Here is a 24,746-nt window from a genome sequence, read left to right as displayed (position 1 = left end):
TTAAAGACATTCAACAAGCTTTTTTGAACAGAGGTAGAAATCTGTTTGCATAACAGTCTTCAACTTTTGCCAAGGATTAAATGGTCATGATATGCATGCGGTTAAAAGCAATTATAGCCTTCAGGGGTGGTCACTCAGAAACTTGTCTCTTTAATTGGCATAGGGATTGTCAGTGCCCTCTGTGAAGGTAGTAATTTTGACCTTGCAGTGCTGAAACATTACATCTGGTGCTTGGGTGGGAAGTTTCAATAATAAGTATGCCAGGCAGTGGAAAGATTTGGTTTAATCTATCAAACAGGAGGAGAATTTAACTGATCTTTCTGCTCCAACTTTATACAGATGTTCACTTATTTTCAGCTTTAAGGTTACAACAAACTAATACTGTAAATTATTTATGAATTATTTAATTATTCAACCCCAATATTATGGGTTTGCTTAAATATTTTAACTTGGGAAAGTCACTTAACCCTGTTTGCCTCAGTTTCTTCATCTGTAAATTGGGCTGGAGAATGAAATGGTAAACCACTCCAATATCTTTGCCAAGAAAACTCCAAATGAGGTTATGAAGAGTCAGACACAAACGGAACAAATGAACAACAATAAACAACAACAAATGCCACATTGGTCCACATGTAGCCCATGTTTCTCAAATGACATCTATCTGAAAAGAATAATTTGTATGCATATCTCTGTATTTGTGCCAATATGTCAAGGAATTTGTAGATAGGGTACCTTCTTTTAAGGAAGGCAGATCAGACTACATGTCTATAATTTAAGACCTTAGAGATTTGTTTAAGACTTAGAAAGGTTAAATGACTTGCCCTTAGTCATATAGCTATCAAGTATTAAAGGCAGTATTTAATTGAAGTCAGAACAATTTGCTTCTATATCTAGCTCTCTTTCCCCTGCATCATTCTGACCTTGTCTATATTTGGATGTCCTTAAGGAAGAACAAAAAAGAATATACAAAATTATGATGATAACAAATAGACTGATTAGAGAGAAACCTATTTTTTTCTAGAAATCAAAAATGGTTTTAGCATGCAAGAACTTAATGTTTACTTTTCTGCAACATTTTAAAGTTTGAGAAGCACTTTCTCAAACAACTTACTAATAAAAGCCTCTTTTAGACATCACATAGGTTTTCTATGAGTCTTATTTGGAGGGAAATGTATCCTAGATTTGGACCAATATGTGTGTGGAAAGCTTATTAGAAGCACTCAAGAAAATCAGTATAAAATTGTGTGACACTTTTTTTAGTGGTATTAATTTTTCTGAGTTGGTAGCTTAAGAGAGTGAAGAATTCAAATAAAAAGGCATCAGCAATAACTCAAAAATATATGGAGAATATATAATATAATAATATAATATTGTATTAATATATTAATATTATATATAATTTAACACAATAATAATAATATAATATGGGAAAAATACAATAATAATTCATATAGCTAGTTCCCTTTGACCACTGTAGCACACAGGAGCACCTTAGGGGTGGGGATATATGTACTTCTCTAGTTCAACTCAAGGGGAAGATACCAGTACAGTCAAAGCAGTCTGTCCACAGCTGCTATTCCAGGAAAAGCTTGTGCCTTGTAAACAGAGGCCTTTTCCTTATGTTGTGTTGATTCTTCTCTTGGCTGAGCCGGTCTCATTCAGGGTTTTGTGGTCTGGCATCTACAGTGATACATTATGATTGTTAATCTACAGCGTGTAAGTCTAGAAATGGGCAAAGAGTCTTCCTTCTGGTGTCAGCAAGTACAAGATCTTCTTTGTAGGTCCTCTTGGCAGCCATTAGCCCCACCCTCTGTAACTAAGTGATAAAGAACCGAGAGTCAGCAAGCTCTGAATTCATCTTACTTCAAAACCTTCTTTTCTCTGCATGCTGAATCTGTTTGCTCATCTAGAATGGAAGCACAAATAGATTCTTATTGACACTTAGGGTCATGCCACTTCTTGTCCCATTTCCCAACATAAATTTTTTTTAACATTTTATTTTTATTTTTTCTAAATTACATATAACCAAAATTTTTTAACATTCATTTTTAAAATTTTTGAGCTTCAAATTCTCTCTTTTCCTTCCCCTTTATTTGAAAAGCAAGCATTTTGATGTTATCACCTAACATTATTATCTTAATCAACTTTTCACTTGGCATATACTTTTTTGTCTTTTGAATTCTATGCTAATAAATGGTTGCTGTTTTGAAAACAACACCTATGCCCTTAAATTCTTCTCTTTCTGCTATACCATATCCTAATACACAGATATGCTTTATTTGTTCCTCCTTATTACTATCATTTATTACTATAAAAATCCCTCAAAGTGCAAAATTTTTGCTATACATACCTGATTGTTGGTAATTGCTCTAAATTTACTCAAACTTTGAGAATAGTATCACTCTCTGAAAGTTTCCCTTACTTTTGATTCTATTGGAAGATACTAAGATGTATGACTGACCACTCTTCCTTAAAATCTCAGCAAAAGAGGTGGCTAGGTGATGCAGTGGAGCATTGGCCCTGGAGTTAGGAGTACCTGAGTTCAAATCCGGCCTCAGACACTTAATAATTACCTAGCTGTGTGGCCTTGGGCAAGCTACTTGACTCCATTTGCCTTGCAAAAAACTAAAAAAAAAATCTCAGCAAAAATAAATTTATGACTATGACATCCATATTTATGACAAGCACATTCTAAATTGCATGAGTAAAATATGTCAACATTCAACATGAATTACATATATTTATTTTTATAAGATTAAAAGCACCACTCTATAGTTGTCTAGATTTTATGGCTTAAGTCGTGAGCTGGAAGGGCTCAAATGTCAATTACTCATCTTTTAATTTTACACAGGGGTAAATTAATACTCAAAGAGGTTAAGACCTGCCCATGGTGGCATGAAAAATAAGTTATAAAGTTAAAATTTATATTGCGATCTCCAAAGTCATAATTCTTACCGCCAGGCCATGTTCATGTGGCTGTTACTCTATTCAAATGTCTTTAATCTTTTGGGGGCTTACTTTTTTCATTTTAATATTGCTTAAAATCAAAGACCATTCTGTTTTCCAAAATCACACTGTGAGAATTCTTAAACTGCCTATTTATAGGTTTATCTATATGTATTTATAGACATATACTGTGTGTATGCATATATATGCCCATATATATGCCCATATATGAATATATGTGTGTGTATATATATATTATATATATATATGTAATACCACCCCTCCTTCCCAGAGGCAATAAAAACAAAAAATAAATGCATGATCCAAATACGGATTAAATAACAGAAAAAAAAATTCAGCCATTCAGTAGCTGAATAGGTATTATTATCTTTACCCTCGCCCTCTCTATCCACATATAGAGGAATCTGGATCTTATTTGAAAACTATTGTATCTACATGTCCTTCCTATTAACTTTAGAGGAAACAGACATGCTGTACAGGCTTTACTTTCCCAGGCCAATCACATAGGTCAATGAGCTCCTTTGTGTTCTTATAGGTTAAGACTTCCCATGTTATGGGTAAGAAGAATGAAACTGCATCAGGGAAGTGCTGGGCTAATCCCAGCAGCCTTGCTTGATTCCTCTACTACAAGAAATAAAAATCTTTATATGTGGTTCTTGTTAATACTTTCTTCCTTATCCTTCTTCTGATATAGATATCACCTCTCTCGATTGTCCTTAAGAGTCTCTCTCTCTCTGTCCTCATATTAGCTATTATTTATTACAACTCCCATGGGCCTCTTCAAGCCCCATTAATTAGTTTGTTGATAAGTCCCATTCTTTGTTGCCAAGTTCATTTCCATATCACATATCAGTTACTTTCTCAGTTCAATCATTGGTCTTCCTAATTCCTCCTTGCTGTTGACAGCATTCAGATATGTCCACCTGGCCTATTTCCTTCTTTGTGGGGGTGGGTTCCTTGAATTCGATCTCTGGAATGGCTTCCCCCACCACCTGTGGGCTATTCCTTTGACCAGATATCTGAGTGACTCTATCGCACTCCTCTTCTTTTCCCACCATTGTACCAAACAACCTGAATCTCAATATAGTTTTTTAGCTTCCTGGATTAAAAAAGCATTTTTATCCTCTGAACTTAACATTCTCTTATCTTGACTTCAGCATAGTCTTAGTCACATTAATCTATATTTACTTTCATATTTCTTTTTCTTTTCCTTTCCTAGGAGGGTACTAGAATTCAAACCAGCAGCCAAATGTTAAATTTTCAATGTGAACATTTATACCAGCAAACACTGTACTACAATTTTTTCAAATGCACATAATTGTTTTTTAATTAATGAAGTAATTAACAAATTATTTATTTTTTGTTGATTGACATAATAATGTAAAATAAACTTAAAAGTATGTCTTGTATGCATTCTTGAAGAAGAGACAGTGGTTAACATTTGCTGATACTCCACTACCTTAGACCACCAATTTTGGGATTATAGAATCAAAGGAACTCAGAATTAGAAACAATTTGCAATGTCCTCCATTCTAATCTATGGTTAAGGAGGTATACTTTGTTTTAGAGTATCTCTGACAACATGAATACTGTCAGTGGATATGCAACCTTCTCTTGAAATCCTGCAAGTAATGGAGAAATCACTGACTCTGAGACAGCTCATTTTTATTTTCAGTAAGTCTGTATGAAGATTTAATACAAGGAAGATTCTTAGGAAACTTGACCCATTATGATTTTGTCCTATTGAGCTTAACTAAGCAAATGTATCACTCTTTCACCTGCTATTTCTTTGCCTCAAATTCTTAAAGACCACTTCTCTGGGTTAAGGCTGAGTGCAGAACATTAGAGTATGGTGTCAGCTTTGGTTGATGGTCTTAGGGTTTTTCCCCTTCTTAAAAAAAATTCTTTGTTACAAAAGATCTATGCAGGTGTAAAAAATAGAGGCAGTTAAGTGGCACAGCAACTAGAGTGTTGGATCTTCAGTCAGGAAGAACTGAATTCGCATCCAGCCTGATACTTTATTAGCTTTATTATCCTAGTTAAGTCATTTAACCACTGTTTGACTCATTTCCCCCATTTGCAAAAGGAAAAATGATAGTAGCCACCTCCTCAGTTGTTGTAAGAATAAATATGAGGGCAGCTAGGTGGCACAGTGGATAAAGCACCGGCCCTGGATTCAGGAGTACCTGGGTTCAAATCCGGTCTCAGACACTTAATAATTACCTAGCTGTGTGGCCTTGGGCAAGCCACTTAGCCCCATTTGCCTTGCAAAAACCTAAAAAAAACCCCAAGAATAAATATGATAACATTTGTAAAATGCTTTAATATATAAGTGCTATTATTGTATTTAGAAAAAAAGGTAATGGGGAAAAAATAATTTTTAAAGTCAATTAGAAGAAAAATGAACCCAAGTGCCTTCTACTGATTTTTGTATGGAATGATTCCATTCCTGAACTTATTATAACCTGACACTGACCTTCTAAAACTCTGGTATCCAGAAATGAGTGAATGCATGTAGTCTGATCAGATATGGTCTCACTAAAGTAAAATACAGCAGGGCTAGAATTCTTTTTGCTCTGAGTACTTTGTTGTTTAAAATAGAGCCTAAGATCACATAAGATCTCTTAACTGCCATGTTTGATTAGATATTTTTCTGAGTAGCTACCTGGTAAAATAGATATTTTAGACCATTTAATGCTCATATTCTGAATCAACAGTAATGGTTCTCAACTCACTATTACAACAAGTTTGTAAATCCACATGTGGAATAGATAGATAGATAGATAGATAGACAGATAGATATAAAATATATGAAGATACCACTGTCAGAATATGAATTCCTTCAGGGGAGAGATGATTTTGTTTCTGAATCTCCTGTCATTCTGAGCTCAGTACTTAACTCAGAACTCATTCATTCATTTTTGGTCATGTTTGACTCTTTGTGACTCCATTTGGGGTTTTCTTGGTAAAGATCCTAGAATGGTTAGCCATTTTCTTCTCCAGCTCATTTTACAAAGGAAGAAACTGAGGCAAATGACGTTAAGTGACTTGCCAAGGTTCCCACATCTAGTAAGTGTCTGAGGTCAGATATGAACTTAAGTCTTCCTGATCCCAGGGTCAGCACTGTATCCACTGCCACCTACATGACATAGAGTAGATATTTATTAAATGCTTTATTGATTTCTTCTATAGGTTGAATAATTAATATGTATTATCATTTTTCAAAAAATATGATGATTTGGAGTGGCTAGGTTGCACAGTGGATAGAGCACTAGACCTGGAGTCAGAAGTACTTGAGTTCAAATCTGATTTTAGACACGTATTAATTACCTAGCTGTGTGGCCTTGGGCAAGCCACTTAACCCCATTGCCTTGCAAAAACTAAAAAAAAAAATGAAGATTCAATTTATTTTAAAAGCATTATGAATTAATAATTGCTTTTTTGTCATTAGGTATTTTATCAAACAGGAGATACTTGCATTATACCTGCTACTAACTGAGGGTCTAAGAAATTTCTTGATGCTAAAAAAAAGAATACTGAATATATATAAAAATGGAAGTTTAATAGTCTATCTTTTTCTTTGATAGTGACAGATTTTTAATACTTAAATCAGCAAATACCTGTCCACTATTATGTGCAGAGCATTACCAATGATGTATAGCAGAAGGAGAAATTATTGCCTCTGATATTCATTAGACATATGATTGAGAGGTAGCATGGTGTAGTAGAAAGGATGTTGGATTTGCAATCAGAGAATTTTGATTTCAATTCAGGTTTGATCAATTAATACTGTATGACATTGCATAAGTTTTTAATATCTATTTGAATCATTTTCTTTAATTAACCTCTTAGTTTTTTGACAAGTATAGGATGAGGATTTGACCAGATGTTGACTGAGATTTCTTCTATCTTTATGATCATTTGGTCTGTTGAACCTATCTTCAATCACTGTGTCCTTATCTTTTAAAAAGAATTATTAATAATTGAATTATTGGGGTGGCTAAGTGGTTCAGTGGATAAAGCACCAGCCCTGGAGTCAGGAGTACCTGGGTTAAAATCCAGCCTCAAACACTTAATAATTACCTAGCTGTTTGGCCTTTGGCAAGCCACTTAACCCCATTTGCCTTCCAAAAATCTAAAAAAAAAAAACCCATACACCTGAATTCAACTCCAACCTCAGACATTTATAACTCTGTGCAGATCACTTAATCTCTATCTGCCTCAATGTCCTTATTTTTAAAATGAGGACAATAATAGCACATAAATGCCAGGTTGTTGATGAGAATCAAATGAGATAATAGCTGAAAACTGTTTTGAAAGCCTTAAAGCACTATAAAAATACTAGATCTTATTGTTGTTTCTATCATTATTATTATTAGACAAAATTCAAAAATGTCCTACTAGGGAACATGATCTTCAAGGGAGTTAATTTGCTAGATTTATTTAATATGTATGAATCTTTTTCTTCTCCCAGTAACATATATTTTAGAATCCTAAAATTATAAATTTAGTGGCAAAACATATCATTGAAAGTATCTCTTTATATGATGACCTATTATTAATTTAATATTTTGAACATATTTTATTTGAGAAAAACATCGAGTTATATTAATTAATACCATTCATTAATATTCATGATATGGATGGCTTGGCTTCTTCTTCTCAAAATGGTGTTAATAATAATTCCCACTTGTCCAAGAAGGATATACTAAAATGAAGATTAATGACTGAACATTGGTCAAATCCTCTGAGATTCTTAGAAGGAAAGTGTCTCCTGAATACAGAATATATTTACTAATTACTTTATTAAGCAAATAAATCAACAATGAAGTCATATTTAAGATTATGTCAGCCTACTAAGTTTAGAGATAGCATGGTAGATGAAGGACTTTCCAAATTCTGTAGGAATATTAAGACCTGAATCCCTGATGGGAAAATATGAAGTTAGATAATGTCATCAAAAAAGAACCAAGAAAAACAAAATATGTACATGCAGATAAAGAGATATTTCTTTTTCCTCTTCCAAAGAAAAAGTCAGTCACAACATCATTTTATGCTTGGAGCTTCAGATACTATCTTGGTTTTCATTTGACTTTTGTATTTTTATCAAAGGAGTACGAATGCTAGATGGAGATGTAACAGATATGGTTGAAGCAAAATCAGTTGGTTTCAATCCCCAATATGTGGCCATCTACAGTGCTAGCTGGGGCCCAGATGATGATGGCAAGACAGTAGATGGACCTGCTCCTCTAACCCGGCAAGCCTTTGAAACTGGTGTGAGATTGGTAAGCTTTTGTTTTTACTAACATTTTATTTGTCTTACCTTTGTAATATTTGTATTTGTTATAAATATATATATATATATATATATATATACTGTCTTTTGTATATTGGACCTTCAAATTTTATTTTATACACCTCTACACACACACACACACACACACACACACACACACACACACACACCTACACTTATTGTGGGTTAAATTGGTTCATAGGAAAAGAATATTTGTTACTGAGTTCCAAGAATTCAAGAATTCCACTTTCCCTTAGTGGGAATTATATTAATGTTTACCTCATAGCATTTTCAATTGTTTTTCCACTATAAAACTACACACACGATTAACTATTTCAGTTACAATAATACAATGTTTCCCTGAGAGATGAATTGTCAGCTGAAGAAATGGCAACATGATCCAGGATTTGGTAGAGAAAAAAATGGAGTATCAAGTATACCTTGGGGTCAGGTTATATTTGTCAACTTATTCTACATAATGAAGAACTCTAAGCAGTCCTTCAATGGGAATGGTAATAATGTAAAGGTTATATCAAATAAGCTTTAGGCATTTTAAACAGAAAACAATATCCATAATGAAAAACTGGAACTTTTGGAGCCAGAAGTGTCAGAGAGAAAGTTCCTGACTAAGGATTCTTTGATAAGGTTGTGTGGTAAGATGCCAGTTTCCTTCTTTAACTCAAGTAGATACTGCATTTCTTTGGAAAAAAATATTGCTGTTTTTTTATAACACCTAGATTTCTCAGACCCAACCTTAGATATTTACTAGCTGTGTGACCTTAGATAAGTCAATTAACCTCTCAGCCTCAGTTTTCTTATCAATAAAATGGAGAAAATCATAGACCTAACTCCCAGGTTCGTTTAGCGGATCAAATGAGGTAATATTTATAAAATGCCTATGACAGTGCAAGTCACATAGAAAGTACTATACACATATTAGCAAGCAACCTCATTGCATCATGCTTATTATTTTCTTTATTTTTTTAGATAGGTACATTGTTGGTTTTCAGCCATTTTTCATTGTGTTCTAAGAGTCTACCTCATTTGGGATTTTCTTGGTTGAGAGACTGGAGAGGTTTTCCATTTCTTTCTCTAGCTCATTTTACAGATGAGGATACTGACCTAGCCCCACATATGCACACACACATACATATACATATATATATATATATATATATATATATATATATACATATATATATATACATATATATATATACCCATGTTTTTATATCCCTTTCTTTAAAAACTAAGAATGAGAGCAGTAAGAAGCAATTCAATTAAAGAAGCCATCCTATTTCTCTATATTGTATCATTATTATTACTCAAATTTAACACTATTTTCCTCAAAATAACCCTGTGAAATGGTTATAGGTAAATTGAAGCATCTGAAAATTATCACTAGGATGTATGTGCATTATTGAGTAGAGGCAGAGAGATATACATCAGCATGACCACATGTCCACAGCATTTGCCTGACCTATGATGTTTTTCTGATGAGAGTGCATATATGTATATGTGTGTATATATATATATATATATATATATATATATATATATATATATATAGTCCTCCAGAGGAAAAAGCAGAATTCTAGTCATATACCCAGAAATACCATAAATAAAATAAAATATGTCCATTATATTAATTTATAATGGTACAGAAGTAGAAAGGGAAGCTAGGTGGTTCAGAGATAGAGTACTGAGCCTGGAGGCAGCAAGATTCATTTTTCTGAGTTCAAATCTGGTCTCAGACACTTACTAGCTATGTGACTCTAAGCAAGTCACTTGACCCTGTTTGCCTTAAAACTGATCTGTAAAAAATGAGTTAGAGAAGGAAATGGCAAACATTCCAGTATCTGCCAAGAAAACCCCAAATGGAGTCATGAAGAAAAGGATATTACTGGGGGGAAAATGACTGAAAAATAGCAACAAACTATCTAAATCTTAAGAGGTGTTGTTATATTGTAGACTGAAGTAGACATTGACCATGTCATCAACTTCCTGTATTACATCAGGAATTTAATTTAATTTAAATTTTCTGGGTCTCATTCTTTTCATTTTGTAGAGGTCGGAAAATATGGTGGTGGTGGTAGGGGATTTCCAAAGACCTTTTATTTTTTAAAGTTCTGCAGTTCTATATGCCTTCAGGTCAATTTTCATATACTAGACAAAGTATTAAGTTTGGAGTCCAGAAAACCTTGGGTTTCAAACCCACCCTGACAAGACATTTAGACCTAGACAAGTTACTTGACCTCTATATGCCTCAAGTTAATTTCTGGAAGTTTGTAATACCTACAAAGGATATTGAAACCTGCATCAGTGAAGGGAATTTCCAGTTTAGGAGTTCCCTATGCTGACATATAGTATCTGTGTATATATAGGTTAAAATAGGGGGAAAAACATGTTTAACTTAGCTCTGGCACCTTTCTCTTGCCAAGTGTAAATGGACTTGTGGGGGATTTATTTACTATCTACTGTGAAGGGATAGGTTTACATAATCAGCTGGGATTCTGAGAGGGGGAATTCATGAGAATGTGTGGGCAAAACTAGTCATTGAAATAACAGTGTGGAAAAAATAGTATAGCTTGTCTCCACCTTTGTCAGGTAAATTGTTATGGCTATGTCATAAAACCCCAAGTGAAAATATGGCAGTCATTACTACAGTCCTCTGATGATACTGGTTGGGAATGGAATAAAAAGTGAATGTATTTGTTCTATAGCTATTTCCTGATCAAAAGATACTTTGGGTTTCTTTTCTTTTATTCTTTTTTTTTGAAAGAGAACTTTTCTTCTTATTTCAATTTACAGCTATCTTAGAGTCCTTCTACAGCTTGAGATGAAGTTTTTTTTTGGGGGGGGGTTGCCTTTTTGCAAGCAAAGGGTTACATCCAAGGACTTCTCCAAGATCACACATCTAGGTAAGGGTCTGATGTCAAATTTGGACTCAAGTCTGGTGGTCTATCCACTGCACCACTTAGCTGCCCCCAGATCAAGTTTTAAATAGTTAATTAGACTCTCATTCCTGGAGCTACCTAAAAAACAAATGATTGTAAAATTAAATGATGTGATTATTGTTAGGCTAGCCCTTGGATTAAAACATATTCTTCTTTCTGTAGGTTGCTGTTGAAAAGATGAGCCATTTAAGTTAGAACAGTTCAAATATTTATTCCTAATATCTTTCTTGCAATCATATAATATACCCTACAATTTAATCAATAATAGCCCATTTGTTAAAAATTTACATTCAACTTCAAATTTAAATATTTAGGAACCTAAGGAATATTATTGGGATAAAAGAGTTCAAACCTTAGGTGGAAATATGCTGAATTCCCTTAACCAAATTTGATTAAGTATTTTGCCAAATACTCAAAAAATCAAAGCTTGGAATAAACAAACAACAGACCCTCCAGACCCTCCATAAACTAGGTTTTGAATTCTTGCCCAAAATATCAACATATAAATGATATAAAATAATCACGATTTTACAACTAAGGAAGAGAGAGAAAATGGTTTCAAGTCCTTCAGGTGCTTTAGGTTCTTTCAGTAAGAAGCCTTCTAATGACTCATCAGAACTTCGGATGATCTTTCTTTTTTTCCACAAATTTTTATCCATATTTTTGCCTAAACCTCTCCAATACATTCATCTTGCTCCCTTATTAAACCATAGCTTGAAAACTGGAAGGAACCTGAATCCCTATCCAATACCTTAATTTTAACACATGAGAAAATTGAAAGTCAGGTAAAATCACTTACCCAGGCACATATAGGATATAAAAGTATCAGAATGAGAAATCTAATCAAGGGCATTGTTTCTACAAATTTTGTGCTCTTTTGACTACTCCATCCCACATATGTAAATGTCTTTCCTTCCAAATTGCATTATAAACTGGAGAACAGGGTCTGTTTTATGTACATATTTATATCCCAATACCTACAAGTGCCTGGAATACAGACAATGAAGTGTTTGTTGAATAAAATTAGTAGCATCAGCCAAGGGTAGATTCAGAGCCAGCAATAACTAGCATCTGAGTCTTAAGTTTAACCCATAAAAATATGTTGTAGTCATTTGAGCAATAAAGGTAATATAGGGTTTCCTCCACCATACTTTTGCCAGTGTATTGTTCATAGGTCATAAAATATCTTTTCCAGATTCCTCCCCAACAAAGCATATTTCCTAACTTTATTTAACTGACTAAATAGTCTCTAGACTATTTCAAGTATTTTCTAAATGCTCCTGTAAATAGTCACATCAAACCCAAGGCCAGTTAGCTTTTTGTTAGATTCAGTTCATTCCAAATCATGTTGGAGCTGTTAGCACCTAGGAAGAGAAAAACATGTGATATTTGGAACATCAAACATTTCCTGGAGTGAGTAATAGACCATATAGAAAGGGGATAATAGGAAACTGAGTGCTTGTTAGCCAGAGGGTAATGCTCAATAGATGTGTAACACCTGCCTTCCCAACGTACTCTCTTTAATGACATTCTCAAGCACAGTCACTATTATATAAGACTTTGTGTGGGGTAAAGAGAAGAGGAATGGTATGGTCATTTTAATTTGCACACTCACTTTTCTCAATTCATTTTTTCTTGATCCTACCTCTCCTATTCTTCTTATCACTATTCATCCCTGTATTTACATGTCAAGTAGAGAGGAGGAGGAGAGGAGCCATCCTAGTCATCTTAAATTCAATTCATATACTAGGCAAAAGTGGGATGAAATTTAAACATGCCTATAAAGGAAAACAGGAAACATTTGATCCTGCCCCCAGCTCTTCCCAAGCTGGAGAGCCTTGTAGATATATCCTTCCCAAAGAAATTCACAATTTTCTCATACTTTTGTGTCTTTATTTTCTTTTGTTTTTCATTTGATGGTAACAAAGTGATTCCAAGGACTATCTACAAAAAGGCATTTGCACTCTGGGCTGCTGCTTTATTTGTCCTGGGGAGTGTTGATATATATCTTTTGTTAGCAAACAAGAAGGGAATAGTTTGCATAAAGGATTCTTTTGTTTACTTGGTTTGGTGGTTTTAAATGAAGAAAGATCCCACTGAGATATTTGTACATTTAAAATCCTTTTGTGAATAAGATGGGACATATTTTGAAAAAGGAAAAAATTATTTCTAAAAATTAAACATATTTAACCATATCCACATATTAGAAACATCTTCAGACTTGATATTGATATTCAAACCTGTAGTCAGAATGAAGATAAAAACTACTTTGCTTTTAATAATAGCTCATATTTTATGGAGATTTTCTTATAAAGACCTTCCCACTTAGTTAATGTTGAACACCACAGTTTTCACTGAACAAAAAAGGGGCAAACTCTCTTTTTTGGGGGGGGAGGGGTCCTTCACATAGATTTACCACATAGAGTATAGGAATCTTGTGCTTCCTGGATTGTTAATGGGTCAATGACTACATTACCCATCATGATGCCCTGCAGCCATTATTCTCCTTCCTAGTACAAGGATTTTGACCCTATTAGAAACTCCTTAGATGAAGCCAGACTCAAGTCAGCAAGCGGCAATTTATTCTTCTCCAAGTTAAACAATTAAAAACCCACCACTCAAATGTTTGTTGCAAACATTTTGACCTCATGAAGATGCTTATTATGCTACTCATGCACCAAAATTGATGAAACAATTAACAGTCATTATGCAAGACAGTGTTCTCTCAGGATGAAAAATTGGCAAGATCTGTTCTTATTTCCAATGTATGAAACTAAAGGTGATTACCAGAATAAATACAAAGTGGGCCTTAAATACTTTCTGAACAGTGTGAGGGGAGTGGCTATGGTTGGGGTAAGGTAATCTTTGGAATGTTTGAAAACACTATGTAATGATAGTTTTAAAACCTATGAATTCAAACATTCTGTGAATGTTAATGTCACAATTTTCACTATGAGATAAAATCCAATTCCTCAATCCCCCAGACTCACTTAAATCCATTTTACTTACAAGTCATGGCATCCTCTTCATGGTCCTCTTCAAGAACAGAGTAAAAACAACACTTCATAGGGAAAGTTGTAGAAAGTTGTAAGAAAAGGGTGATGTTGAATATAATGACAATCTAAACCTGTTGCCTGAAAAAAACTCACCAAAAATATACAAGATGGAACTAGAAAACAAGTGAGAATATTCATGCTAGTCATCTAAGACAGCCAGGGCACATGACAAGACCAATTAAATCCTCAAAGCAAATGCTATAAATTATATCACATTGATCAAATAGGAAGCATATACATAGAATTAATATTGTATCAGCTACTGATCCAAGTGCTAGGTTACAAAAACAAAAATTGAAAGTTAATCTCTACCTCTTAAGAAATTCTATATACCTTCAATTTTTTAAAATTGTCTTATTATGTAATTCTGCTGTATCTCATACTGTATGTTTCTTCCTTAAGGATATGATTTCTTTCTCATCACATTCAACTTAGATCAATGCATACTATGGGAATGATGTAAAGCCTAACAAACTGTCTTCTTGGGGGTGGGGGGAAAGCAAGATTGGGGCAAAAGTTATAAAACTGAAAATAAATAAAACCTTTCTAAAATTCAAAAAAGAAATGGTAGAGACAGCAATTACACATAAAGTACATACAAAATGGGAGTTACTAACAGTTGAGATGAGGAAAGGTTTCATTAACAAAGTGGTTCTTAAGCTAACTCTTAAAACTAGGGTTTCTAAGAGGAAGAGAAGAAGAGGGAGAAATGGAATATAGCTGGCACCAAAGTATGGAGATTGGAAGATGAAGAACCAGGTATGAGAGTATAACAATAAGACCAATTTGATCTGGACCAAAATATGTATGAAGGTTAATTATATGACATAACTGGAAGGGTGGATAGAGGTCAGGATTTGAATGCATTTATGATTTTTCTTTGAGTCTGAATATGAATATGAATTTCTTTCATATTCTAGTCTACTCTTGATTGTATTATATTTTAGCCCCTATCTCTCCATCTCTCCAAGAATAGAATGAGAATTTCTTTTTAAATCTTTACTAAATCCTAGATAAACTACAGTAAATTTACAATAGTCCCTAAGAAGGCCTAGGAACTGGCCCCCCAGCTTTTGATAAGATTTAATATTAAGGGTAGGATAATTCTTCAATTTAATCAAAGATAGAAAAAAATTTAAATACTGTGTGATGTCTAGTGTATGAGAAGTTATCAATAATTGGATGAATCAGGGAAGCATTAATAAGAGGAGGGAATCTTGACATTTGAAGTAGGTTTTAAAGGATGAGTAGAAATTCAATAGAAGTAATAGGTATAGGTATTCCAGATAACATGTATTAACTGCCTACTATATATATATATATATATATATATATATATATATATATATATATACATACATACATATATATACTAGAAGTATGAGATCAAGCTGGAAAGGTAGATTGATAACAAATCCTAGAGAATCCTAATATGCATTAGGATAAATATTTAAACTTGGTAGGAAACAAGTCATTGAAGGGTGTTAAACTATCAAATGGCATGACCAGATTTATGCAAAAGGAGTATTAGTTTACAGAAGTATTAAGATAGATTGGAGAAAAGAGATAAAGTGGATAAAATTATAATTCAATATAATTTAACAAATTATACTGAAATGCTATTAGATTGTACTGGTAATGAATGATGAGGACCTGAACTAAAGTAGAAACAATAGGAATATAGAGGAAGGGTATGTAAAACACTGTGATCTGGAATTAACAGAATTTGGTAATAGATTATAGAGGAGAGCAGAGGGACAGTAAAGGGAATGAAGCTAGCACCCAAATTTAAATATAGTAGAAAATGAATTGATGGCTGCTAATGTTGTAATCAGTTACTAAGTAATCTGGGAAAATAAGGTTAAAGGAAGAGGTCTTTGAAAATTAGACTAATGGAGTCATTGAAAATGTTTGTCTGTGTGTTTGTGTGTATGTGTGTGTGTGTGTCAGTGATATCAAATGAAGTCATTGTCCTTGAGAAAGCAAAGGGTAACAAAACTGAAATAGTACTTTCCATTTTTTAATGAAAATATTTAGTTCTATTAATAGTGTTGTGATTGTTATCTCATCAAGGGTAATAGTATCCAGTGATGTGTATCAGATAACAAAGCATCCTAATCTGTGTTTCATCTTTAGTATAACAAGAGATTCTTCACCATACTTCTTTCCCCACTTCAGATACTTTTCAAATTATGCCCTTCATAATATAATATAATATAATATAATATAATATAATATATCCACGATATTCCAAATAAAGTCTGGCTAAGATTTTTTTTGCAAGGCAATGGGGTTAAGTGGCTTGCCCAAGGCCATACAGCTAGGTAATTATTAAGTGTTTGAAGTCGAATTTGAACTCAGGTATTCCTGACTCCAGGGCCAGTACTCTATCCACTGCACCACTTAGCAACCCCCTATAACTAATATTTTTTTAAAAGGAGGCTGCCTTCTAGTCCTGGACACCATGAATCCTTTAAAATACTTCACATTTGCAAATATTGAATTTGCCCTTTACTAAAAGATGCAGATTTTTTTTCAAAACTGCTACTTAGGCAAGAATTCCTATTCTTGAACTTGCGAAGTTAATTTTTGAACCCAAGTGTAATGCTTCACATCCATCCATGTTAAATTTATTTTAATGTATTTAGTTCAATGTTCTTATGAATCAACATCTCCTTAAACCTTGATTGTCATCCAACAAATTACCTGTTGCCTTCCTTCCTAAGCCTTTATCTGGGTCTGATTTAAGAAAATACAAAAGAATTCAGCAGTACATATGTAAGCACAGTTTTTGCAGGGCACTCCTTTGATGACTTCCTAATAAGATGATGTAGAATGATTTATTTAGCCACATTTAAGTTAACTTGACTGTCCTGTATTCTAGCCCATATCTCCCTAACTGGCCCCAAGAATAAAATAAACATTTTCATTAAATCCCACAGGTCAGTTCTATTGGGAAACTATAGCATATTTACAGCTTTCCTCTCATCTACCAGTCTAGAAACACTGAAAAACAGAATGAGGTTAGTATAGTATGACCAGATTTTATAAAATAAATTATTGATGCTTTCTACTTTTCACATGATATTTGGTATGCCAGTCAGCATTTTAACCTTCCTTTTATTAAAGAAAAATAACAAGCAAAACAAACTGAAAAAATGATTACATCTAAAAGTGAATTACTGTCCCATCTTGACCTCTGTTTGATGAGACCTTACTGAAACTTTTATGATTATTACATCCCTTTCTAGATATTTATTAGCCATCCCTTTAGTAGTATATTCTAGAATTTTTTTCCAGGAATAAAGGTTAAGCACATGCTTGTAGTTTACAGTTTCCATCTTTTTCTATTTTTGAGAATTGGAATACTGACCCCTTTTTTAGGGCCTCATTCATTAACCTTGATTTTTTTTCAAATACATTCTAAAATGACTCAGAAATCCAAATTTTCACATTCTTTCAGTATCCTAGGATGTAATTCATATGGCTCAGGCTTGTTGAACTCATAAAAGTCAGCTAGGTCTTCTCTTGCTATCTTTTTACTTCTCTTGAAGTAAGTTGAGTAGTTCTATTTTCTCTCCCTCATCCTTTACTATCTCCTCCTTTCAAAGCAGTAGTCTTATAAGTTCTCCCCCCCCCCCCCCCCCCGCAATATGGCTTAAACAAACAAAAACCTCTTCTTGTTATCCTTTTTTTTTCTTAATTTATTTAAGGCAATGGGGTTAAGAGTGACTTGCCCAAGGGCACACAGCCAAACAATTATTAAGTTTCTGATTTGAACTCCTCCTGACTCAGGGCCTCCTGACTCTATGCACAGTACCACCTAGTTGTTCCTCTTCTTGTTATTCTTAATATTCCCCTACCCCCAATCTCAGCTCATTCTCGGTTTGAATAGTCCTACCACTATAATTTTGGGATAGGATTATCATCATCATCCTTAGTTCCCTGTCCTCACTTTTATACATATTTTAAAAATTATATTTGTTAAGGAGTTTCCTGTGTATTATCAAACTCTTTGGGCAATTCCCCTTTTCCCTTTTATGAGAATTATTTCTCTTTGTGTCCTTGAGATTTTTCTTTGAAGCATTTTATTACTTCTGTGTTGATTTCCTTTGTAGAATTTTAAGTCATGTGATTCTACCCATTTTATTCTTAACTCTTCAAAAACCTACTCTCCTGAAATAAAATATAACATTTTGAGCTATTTCTGACTTTCCTCTTCTCCTCTATTATTATGCACACTCTAAGATTCAGTCACCACATCTCCCCATGGTTCTCATCACTTACATGGATTAGCTGCTGCTTTTTTGGTGAGAATTAGTTTCTGAATATTTCTCCTGTTGATTTCTTCACTTTCTAAAGGATGATACTGTCATTATAGCATTTGACAGAGAATTCCAGCAGATGTCAATATAATTGATTAATAACCAATCAATACTATAATTATTATACTAAGCCTCCATGCCAGGCTTGTGAGCTGTTTCTTCTTTCTAAGTGGTATTTGCATTCTAATGACAGTTTTTAATTATAGTTCCAAAGATCTTTGCCCAAATGTTCTCTATCTTGTTTATCCCCTCCATTTCTCCTTAAAAATGAGTTTATCAACTTAGTATTCCTTACTACTTGCCTTTTTTGCAATCTTTTTTTTTAATTAGAGATATTATGCAGTGCTATATTCTAGTGCCAAATCTTGTCCTACCCAGTATCAATATCTGTGAGGTCTGATTTGGCTCCTTGTCATAAGATCTTTTGGTTAAAAGTCAGGAATCATGACCTTCCAAAAAATCACAACTAAGCACACTAATTGCAATTTACAGTTTCCATCTTTTTTTCCATTTTTTGAGAATTGGAACACTGGCCCCTTTTGAATGCTATAATGCCTCTCTGATTACCCCCTTGATCTTTTAAATATGCCCTACAGTGTCTTAGAAATCAAATCTGCACATTCATTCAGTTTATTAGAATGTAATTTCTCTGACCTAGGCTTCTTTTTGAGTTTTATTCCTGGTTCATTTCTGGGATTTTTTTTGACCTCCTGTGAACTTCTAGGTGTCTCTAGTGTTAAGAAATAAAAGAAGAGAGAAATTAGAGAATATACTACAGGGAATATCATTTTATATACATACACATATATTTTCATATATTTTATGTTTATATCTATTTCAAGAAATGATTAGCACATTTGTTAAACATGTGGAAAGTGACGTAGAATGTTTAGAGACAAATGGAATAGGATAGATGGGGAACTCATCACATCACCAGGCACATGTAAATTATATGTATGTCTTTTCAAAGGGAATTAGGTAGCAGGTAATCCCAGAGTCATTCTGAGCTATATCATTACTATACCGAGGTATATGAACAGCAAATTCCTTGATGGTTAAATAATATGATTAATAATAGATAAAAATGTTGCTTATCATCAGTTAAAGTTAAATGATATCAAAATGAAAGATAAAATCATATCATGTGAAAATAGAAGCAGAAGGAAAATAGAAGCAGCAATTAAATGAACTATATTTTTTTCTTTCTTTTTTTGAAGGGGGGATATTCTGACTACAAAAGAAAAAAGTGGAATAGGCAGTTTGGAATATTCCTTATATAATTAGCTCAGCAAAGCAGAAGTTATAATGTCTGCAAAATACATTGTGGTTAAAATAAATGATCCACAAATGTCAGCAATTATTATTATTAATCAGCAGGGCAAAAATGAGCACTATCTGAAAGATTATAGAAATAAGGAATATTTCAAGAATTTGTGATTTCCTTGTATACTTGTAGTAAAGTAGAAAAAGGAGAGAATGCATCCAGGAACATGATTCAAAACCTACTTATGATGCTTACTAACTGTGTAAACTGAGGTAAATCCCATAAACTTCCTCAGTTTCCTCATTTATCAAATAAAGAGATTAGATTCTTTGACCTTTTGTGTCCCTTCAAGTTCAGGATCTGTTATAAATCATAGATGTACAACTGGAAGGGAACTCAGAGACCTTCTCATCCACCCCTCTAATTTTACCAAGGATTCTCCCCACTAACAGGTCTTTGTGAGTGTGCCTGTGCTCTGCCTCATTCCCCTCCTCCAAAAATCCTACCAAACTTCCAGTGATTATTGTCTCTGAACTTAGCCATATAGATCCTCAAATGAAAGACAGTTTTTCATAAGTATCATTCTAGAAGCCTCTAATTGTATCTTAGTAGAGAAAAATTAATAAATAAAATATGAAAATTAATCAAGAAGAATCCTGGGAAAATTGAAGGTAGAAGTGATGAAAAATATGAATCCTGCCTAATATTTAGTAGAGGGTTTAAAGAAAACTATAAGAACTTTAGGAGGAAGCAAAAGAAAAGTAGATCTAAGGAAGGAGATAATGAACAGAGTGAACAACATAGAATTTAAATCAAGTATCCCAGTGACACTAAAAAAATAAAGGGGACAAAAGCCAATGTGACTGAGTTATACAAACATTTCTATAATGATCTCTAATCTACATCATGGTCCAATGAAACAATCTACAGAAAGTGTTTTGCAAACCTCATAGTGTTATAAATATAAATTGTATCTAAAGTGGCCATATTCAACCATGAATAAATTTGGAACTAGTCCCAGAGATAATTTGGAAATGATTTCTTCAGGATATCACTGTTTATCCTTAGAAGAACATGGCAAGGAGCAAAGTTAGGGTTTTTTTTTTTTTGGTTGCTGTTTATTTTTAAAGACGCCAACCATGTAATTGAAAAAGTTTATCAAGGATTATTCCATGAATACACAAAATATCCTGGTTTATATAACATTTAACCAGAATATCCTATGACAGGAAATATATAAAGCCAATAAAGTAAAAAAAAGATTTAAAAAATATTCTTTCTTTCATTACCTTTATAGTAAGATTCCATTCCCTACAAACCACCAAGCTAGGCTCTGGGATGAGGTAAAACACAGATTTTGTTCTCAAGAATCTTATAATCTAATATCGGGGAGAGAAGTGTATGTAAATAGCCCTGATGAGAGGAAGAATTTGTTCTTGTTCAGTCATGTATGATTCTTTCTGATCCCATTTGGGTTTTGTTGGCAAAGATATTGGAGTTATTTTCCATTTCTTTCTCCAATTCATTTTTATAGATGAAGAAACTGAGATAAATAGGGTTAAGTGACTTGCCCAGAGTCACAAGTAAGAATCTAAGATACATAATAAGTATATGGAGTCTGATTTGAACTCATGAAGATGTCTTTCTAATGCCTTGCCAGGTAAGAACAAAGACATACAGACAAAGCACTGTAAGAAAGTATAACTGTGCAGAAAGAAAGACTATCAGGAAAGGCTTTGAGGAAAAGATGGGATACGAATTGGGCCATAGAGGCAAGATCAAAATAGAAAGGGATTTGAAATTAAATGATGAATGATGAAGTAAGCAAAAGTTCAAAACAAGTGTCAATTAAAATAGTTTGCCTGTAGCTATTGTCTGTCTATGATGAGGTGTTGTAAGCTTGGAATCAATTGTAGTGGAGGCCTTGAATATCTAGATTGAGAGCTGGTAATAACAATAACAATGATACTCATAATTATAATAATAATCACAATGATAGCAAAAGCTAATTTGCATATATATTTTCAGGTTTGCAAGACACTTTACTTATCTTTTTCTATCTAATACTTATATAGTAACAAAGCTCTAGAAACAATAATAGTGAACATATATAGTACTTTAAAATTTACAAAGAGCTTAATAATTATTACTTCATTTTGTCCTCACAACAGTTTTGAGATGTAGAAGCTATTATCATTTCCATTTTATAGAAGAGAAAACTGAGGAGAAAAAGGTTAAATGATTTGTTCAGGGTTACACAAATAGTAAGTTATCTGAGGCTATTTTTGAATTTAGATCTTCCTGACTCCACATCCAGTATTCTGTTCATTTTGCCACATAACTGCCTAATTCTTGATTTGATAGGTAATGAGAAACCATGAAATAGTTTTGGAATAGACTAATTAAATGTGGTCAGAGATTAATCTATTAGGAATAGGAAGGATGGACTGAAGAGGAGATTGCTTAATATTAGGAAGACCAGTTAGGAAAAGCTATTATAAAAGTTTAAGTGAGAGGACTTGAATGATAGTAGTTGCAGTGTGTGTGTAAAGAAGGTACAAGAAGGAGGCAACTAGATGGCACAGTGGATAGAGCACCGGCCCTGGAGTCAGGAGTACCTGAGTTCAAATCTGGCCTCAGACACTTAATAATAACCTAGCCGTGTGGCCTTGGGCAAGCCACTTAACCCTATTGCCTTGCAAAAAAAAAAAAAAAAAGTATAATTGGCAGTAACTGCTTCCATTGAAGAAACTAGATTCAAAAGTTCTTCAGAATTATTGCCAATTAATAACCATTCTCTCCCAAATATGCTGAGATTATGTCAGTCATACTAAACTACATCAAGGAAGACATTTTAGCAGTGAGTAAGTATGATTCTGCCCCCTTTCCTTTTTCTGACTACCAGGAAAATACAGAGACTACTGAATTCCAATCTGTGTCCTATTTATTCTCTACATGAAATTATTCAATGCATAGTAATTTAATAGTACCCTCAATATTCTTTTTTTTTAGGTTTTTGCAAGGCAAATGGGGTTAAGTGGCTTGCCCAAGGCCACGCGGCTAGATAATTATTAAGTGTCTGAGACAAGATTTGAACCCAGGTACTCCTGACTCCAAGGCTGGTGCTCTATCCACTGCACCACCTAGCCGCCCCAACCCTCAATATTCTTTAAAAAGGATTGATCAAATGTATATAGATATGGGATTAATGTAGCATAATTTTAAATTTTCTATTGATATATCTTGCCTTTTTAGTGCCTTCATTTCTCAAAATAGTCCTCCATCCTCTCCCTGAAAGCAAAACCATTTAACAGAAATTTTAAAGGGAAAAGAATTGTTTGACAAATCTGACCAAGAAAGCAACTAAGCCTGCACATTATATGTATATTGTAGAGTCATAGTGTACAATAGCTCTAACAAAGAAGAGAGAAAAGTGCATTTTCATGTTTCTTCTTTGGGAACAACCTAGGTTGTTATAATTTCACAGTATTTCATTTTTTGTTATTGCTATTTAATATAGCACAATTATATAATTCAAATAATCCTAATAGTTCATATTACAATAGACATAGAAGTCATATTCCATATTCTATTTTTCTCCATGGTCCCCACAATTCCTAGGATTGTGTGACATTTGCAAACCAGACTTGAGGACTAGAAAGTAAAATTCTATAATTGAAAGTGCTATCACATTATGAACTACAGATGAATTTGTAAATAGCAAAATGTATTATTCAGTGGTATTCCAGAAGGCAAAAGATCTTGGTTTACAACCAAGAATCAACTGCCCAGCAAAACTGAACATCCTCTTTCTGGGGAAAAGATGGACTTTCAATGAAACAGGGGACTTTCAAACTTTCCTATCCAGATGATCAGAGCTGAACAAAAAGTTTGATCTCCAGGTACAGGATGCTGGTGAACCATAGAGGGAATGGAAGAGAGGGACTAACTATGAGGACCTTAATGATACTGAACTGTTTGTATTCCTGCATGGGAAGAAGATATTGATAATCCATATGACCTTTCTCATTTATAAGAGCTGTTAGAAGGAACATATATAGACAGGACATAGGAAGGAGAAGAATCTAATGGTATGATGTGGTAAAGGGATGGAGTCAATGGGCGATGGGGGAAAGTACTGGGAGGAAGGAAAAGGAGATGGATTTCACATAAGAGTCAAGAAAAAGCTTTTTCAATGGAGTGGAGCGGGAAAGGCAAAGGGGAATGAGTGAGCCTTCATTGTCATCGGAAATGGCTCAGGAAGGAAATGACATACACACTTAATAGGGTGAGGAAATCTATCTTACCCTGGAGAAGGATGGGAGAAAAGGGATGGGATGAGGGGGAATGGGGGTAGGGAAGGGGGGAATAGGTGATAGAAGAGAAGGAAGACCTAGGGAGATGCAACTCACTTTTGGACAGGGCCAGGATGAAAGGAGAGAGAGAATAGAATAAATGAGAGTGGACAGAAATAGAGTGGAGGTACAGCTACTAATAGCAACTAAGGGAAAAATATTGAACCAACTTCTCCAGTGGACTCATGGTAAAGTAAGCAGCTAACCCCAGAGACAGAGCCATTGAAATCTGAACATTGAAATCTGAGTACATTTTTTTTCGCTCTCTCTCTATTCTTGAGATTTCCATTTTCTTGGGGGGGGGGTTATGTTTATTCTTATGTTTACTCTTATAACATTCAATTTACATCAATGTATGGCATAAAAACAATGTAGAGACTGTCAGACAGCCTTCTGTGGAAGGGGAAGGAAGGGAAGGGGGGGGAATTGTAGAATTCAGAGCCTTGCAAAAAATGATGGGTACATATTACTATTGTATATAACTGGAAAACAAATAAAATGTTAAATAAAAAGTTGATGAAGTAAA

General features: G+C 33.9%; 1 protein-coding gene across 4 annotated transcripts in view; it reads left to right on the top strand.

Annotated features, from left to right (window-relative positions):
- Window positions 1-24,746, top strand: part of PCSK5 (proprotein convertase subtilisin/kexin type 5) — a 594,760-nt gene that overhangs the window by 231,338 nt on the left and 338,676 nt on the right. For all 4 annotated transcript variants that reach the window (XR_012472398.1, XM_074206682.1, XM_074206681.1 and 1 more), the window contains exon 7: window positions 8,080-8,252. Coding sequence is in view for 3 of the 4 variants with exons in the window: in XM_074206682.1 (XP_074062783.1) it covers window positions 8,080-8,252 (173 nt within the window). In the remaining variant the exon portion in view is untranslated. The remainder of the gene's footprint in view (window positions 1-8,079; window positions 8,253-24,746) is intronic.

Source organism: Macrotis lagotis, chromosome X, assembly GCF_037893015.1.
Source record: "Macrotis lagotis isolate mMagLag1 chromosome X, bilby.v1.9.chrom.fasta, whole genome shotgun sequence".
NCBI classification, from domain to species: domain Eukaryota; kingdom Metazoa; phylum Chordata; class Mammalia; order Peramelemorphia; family Peramelidae; genus Macrotis; species Macrotis lagotis.
This window is presented reverse-complemented; position numbering and strand designations above follow the sequence as displayed.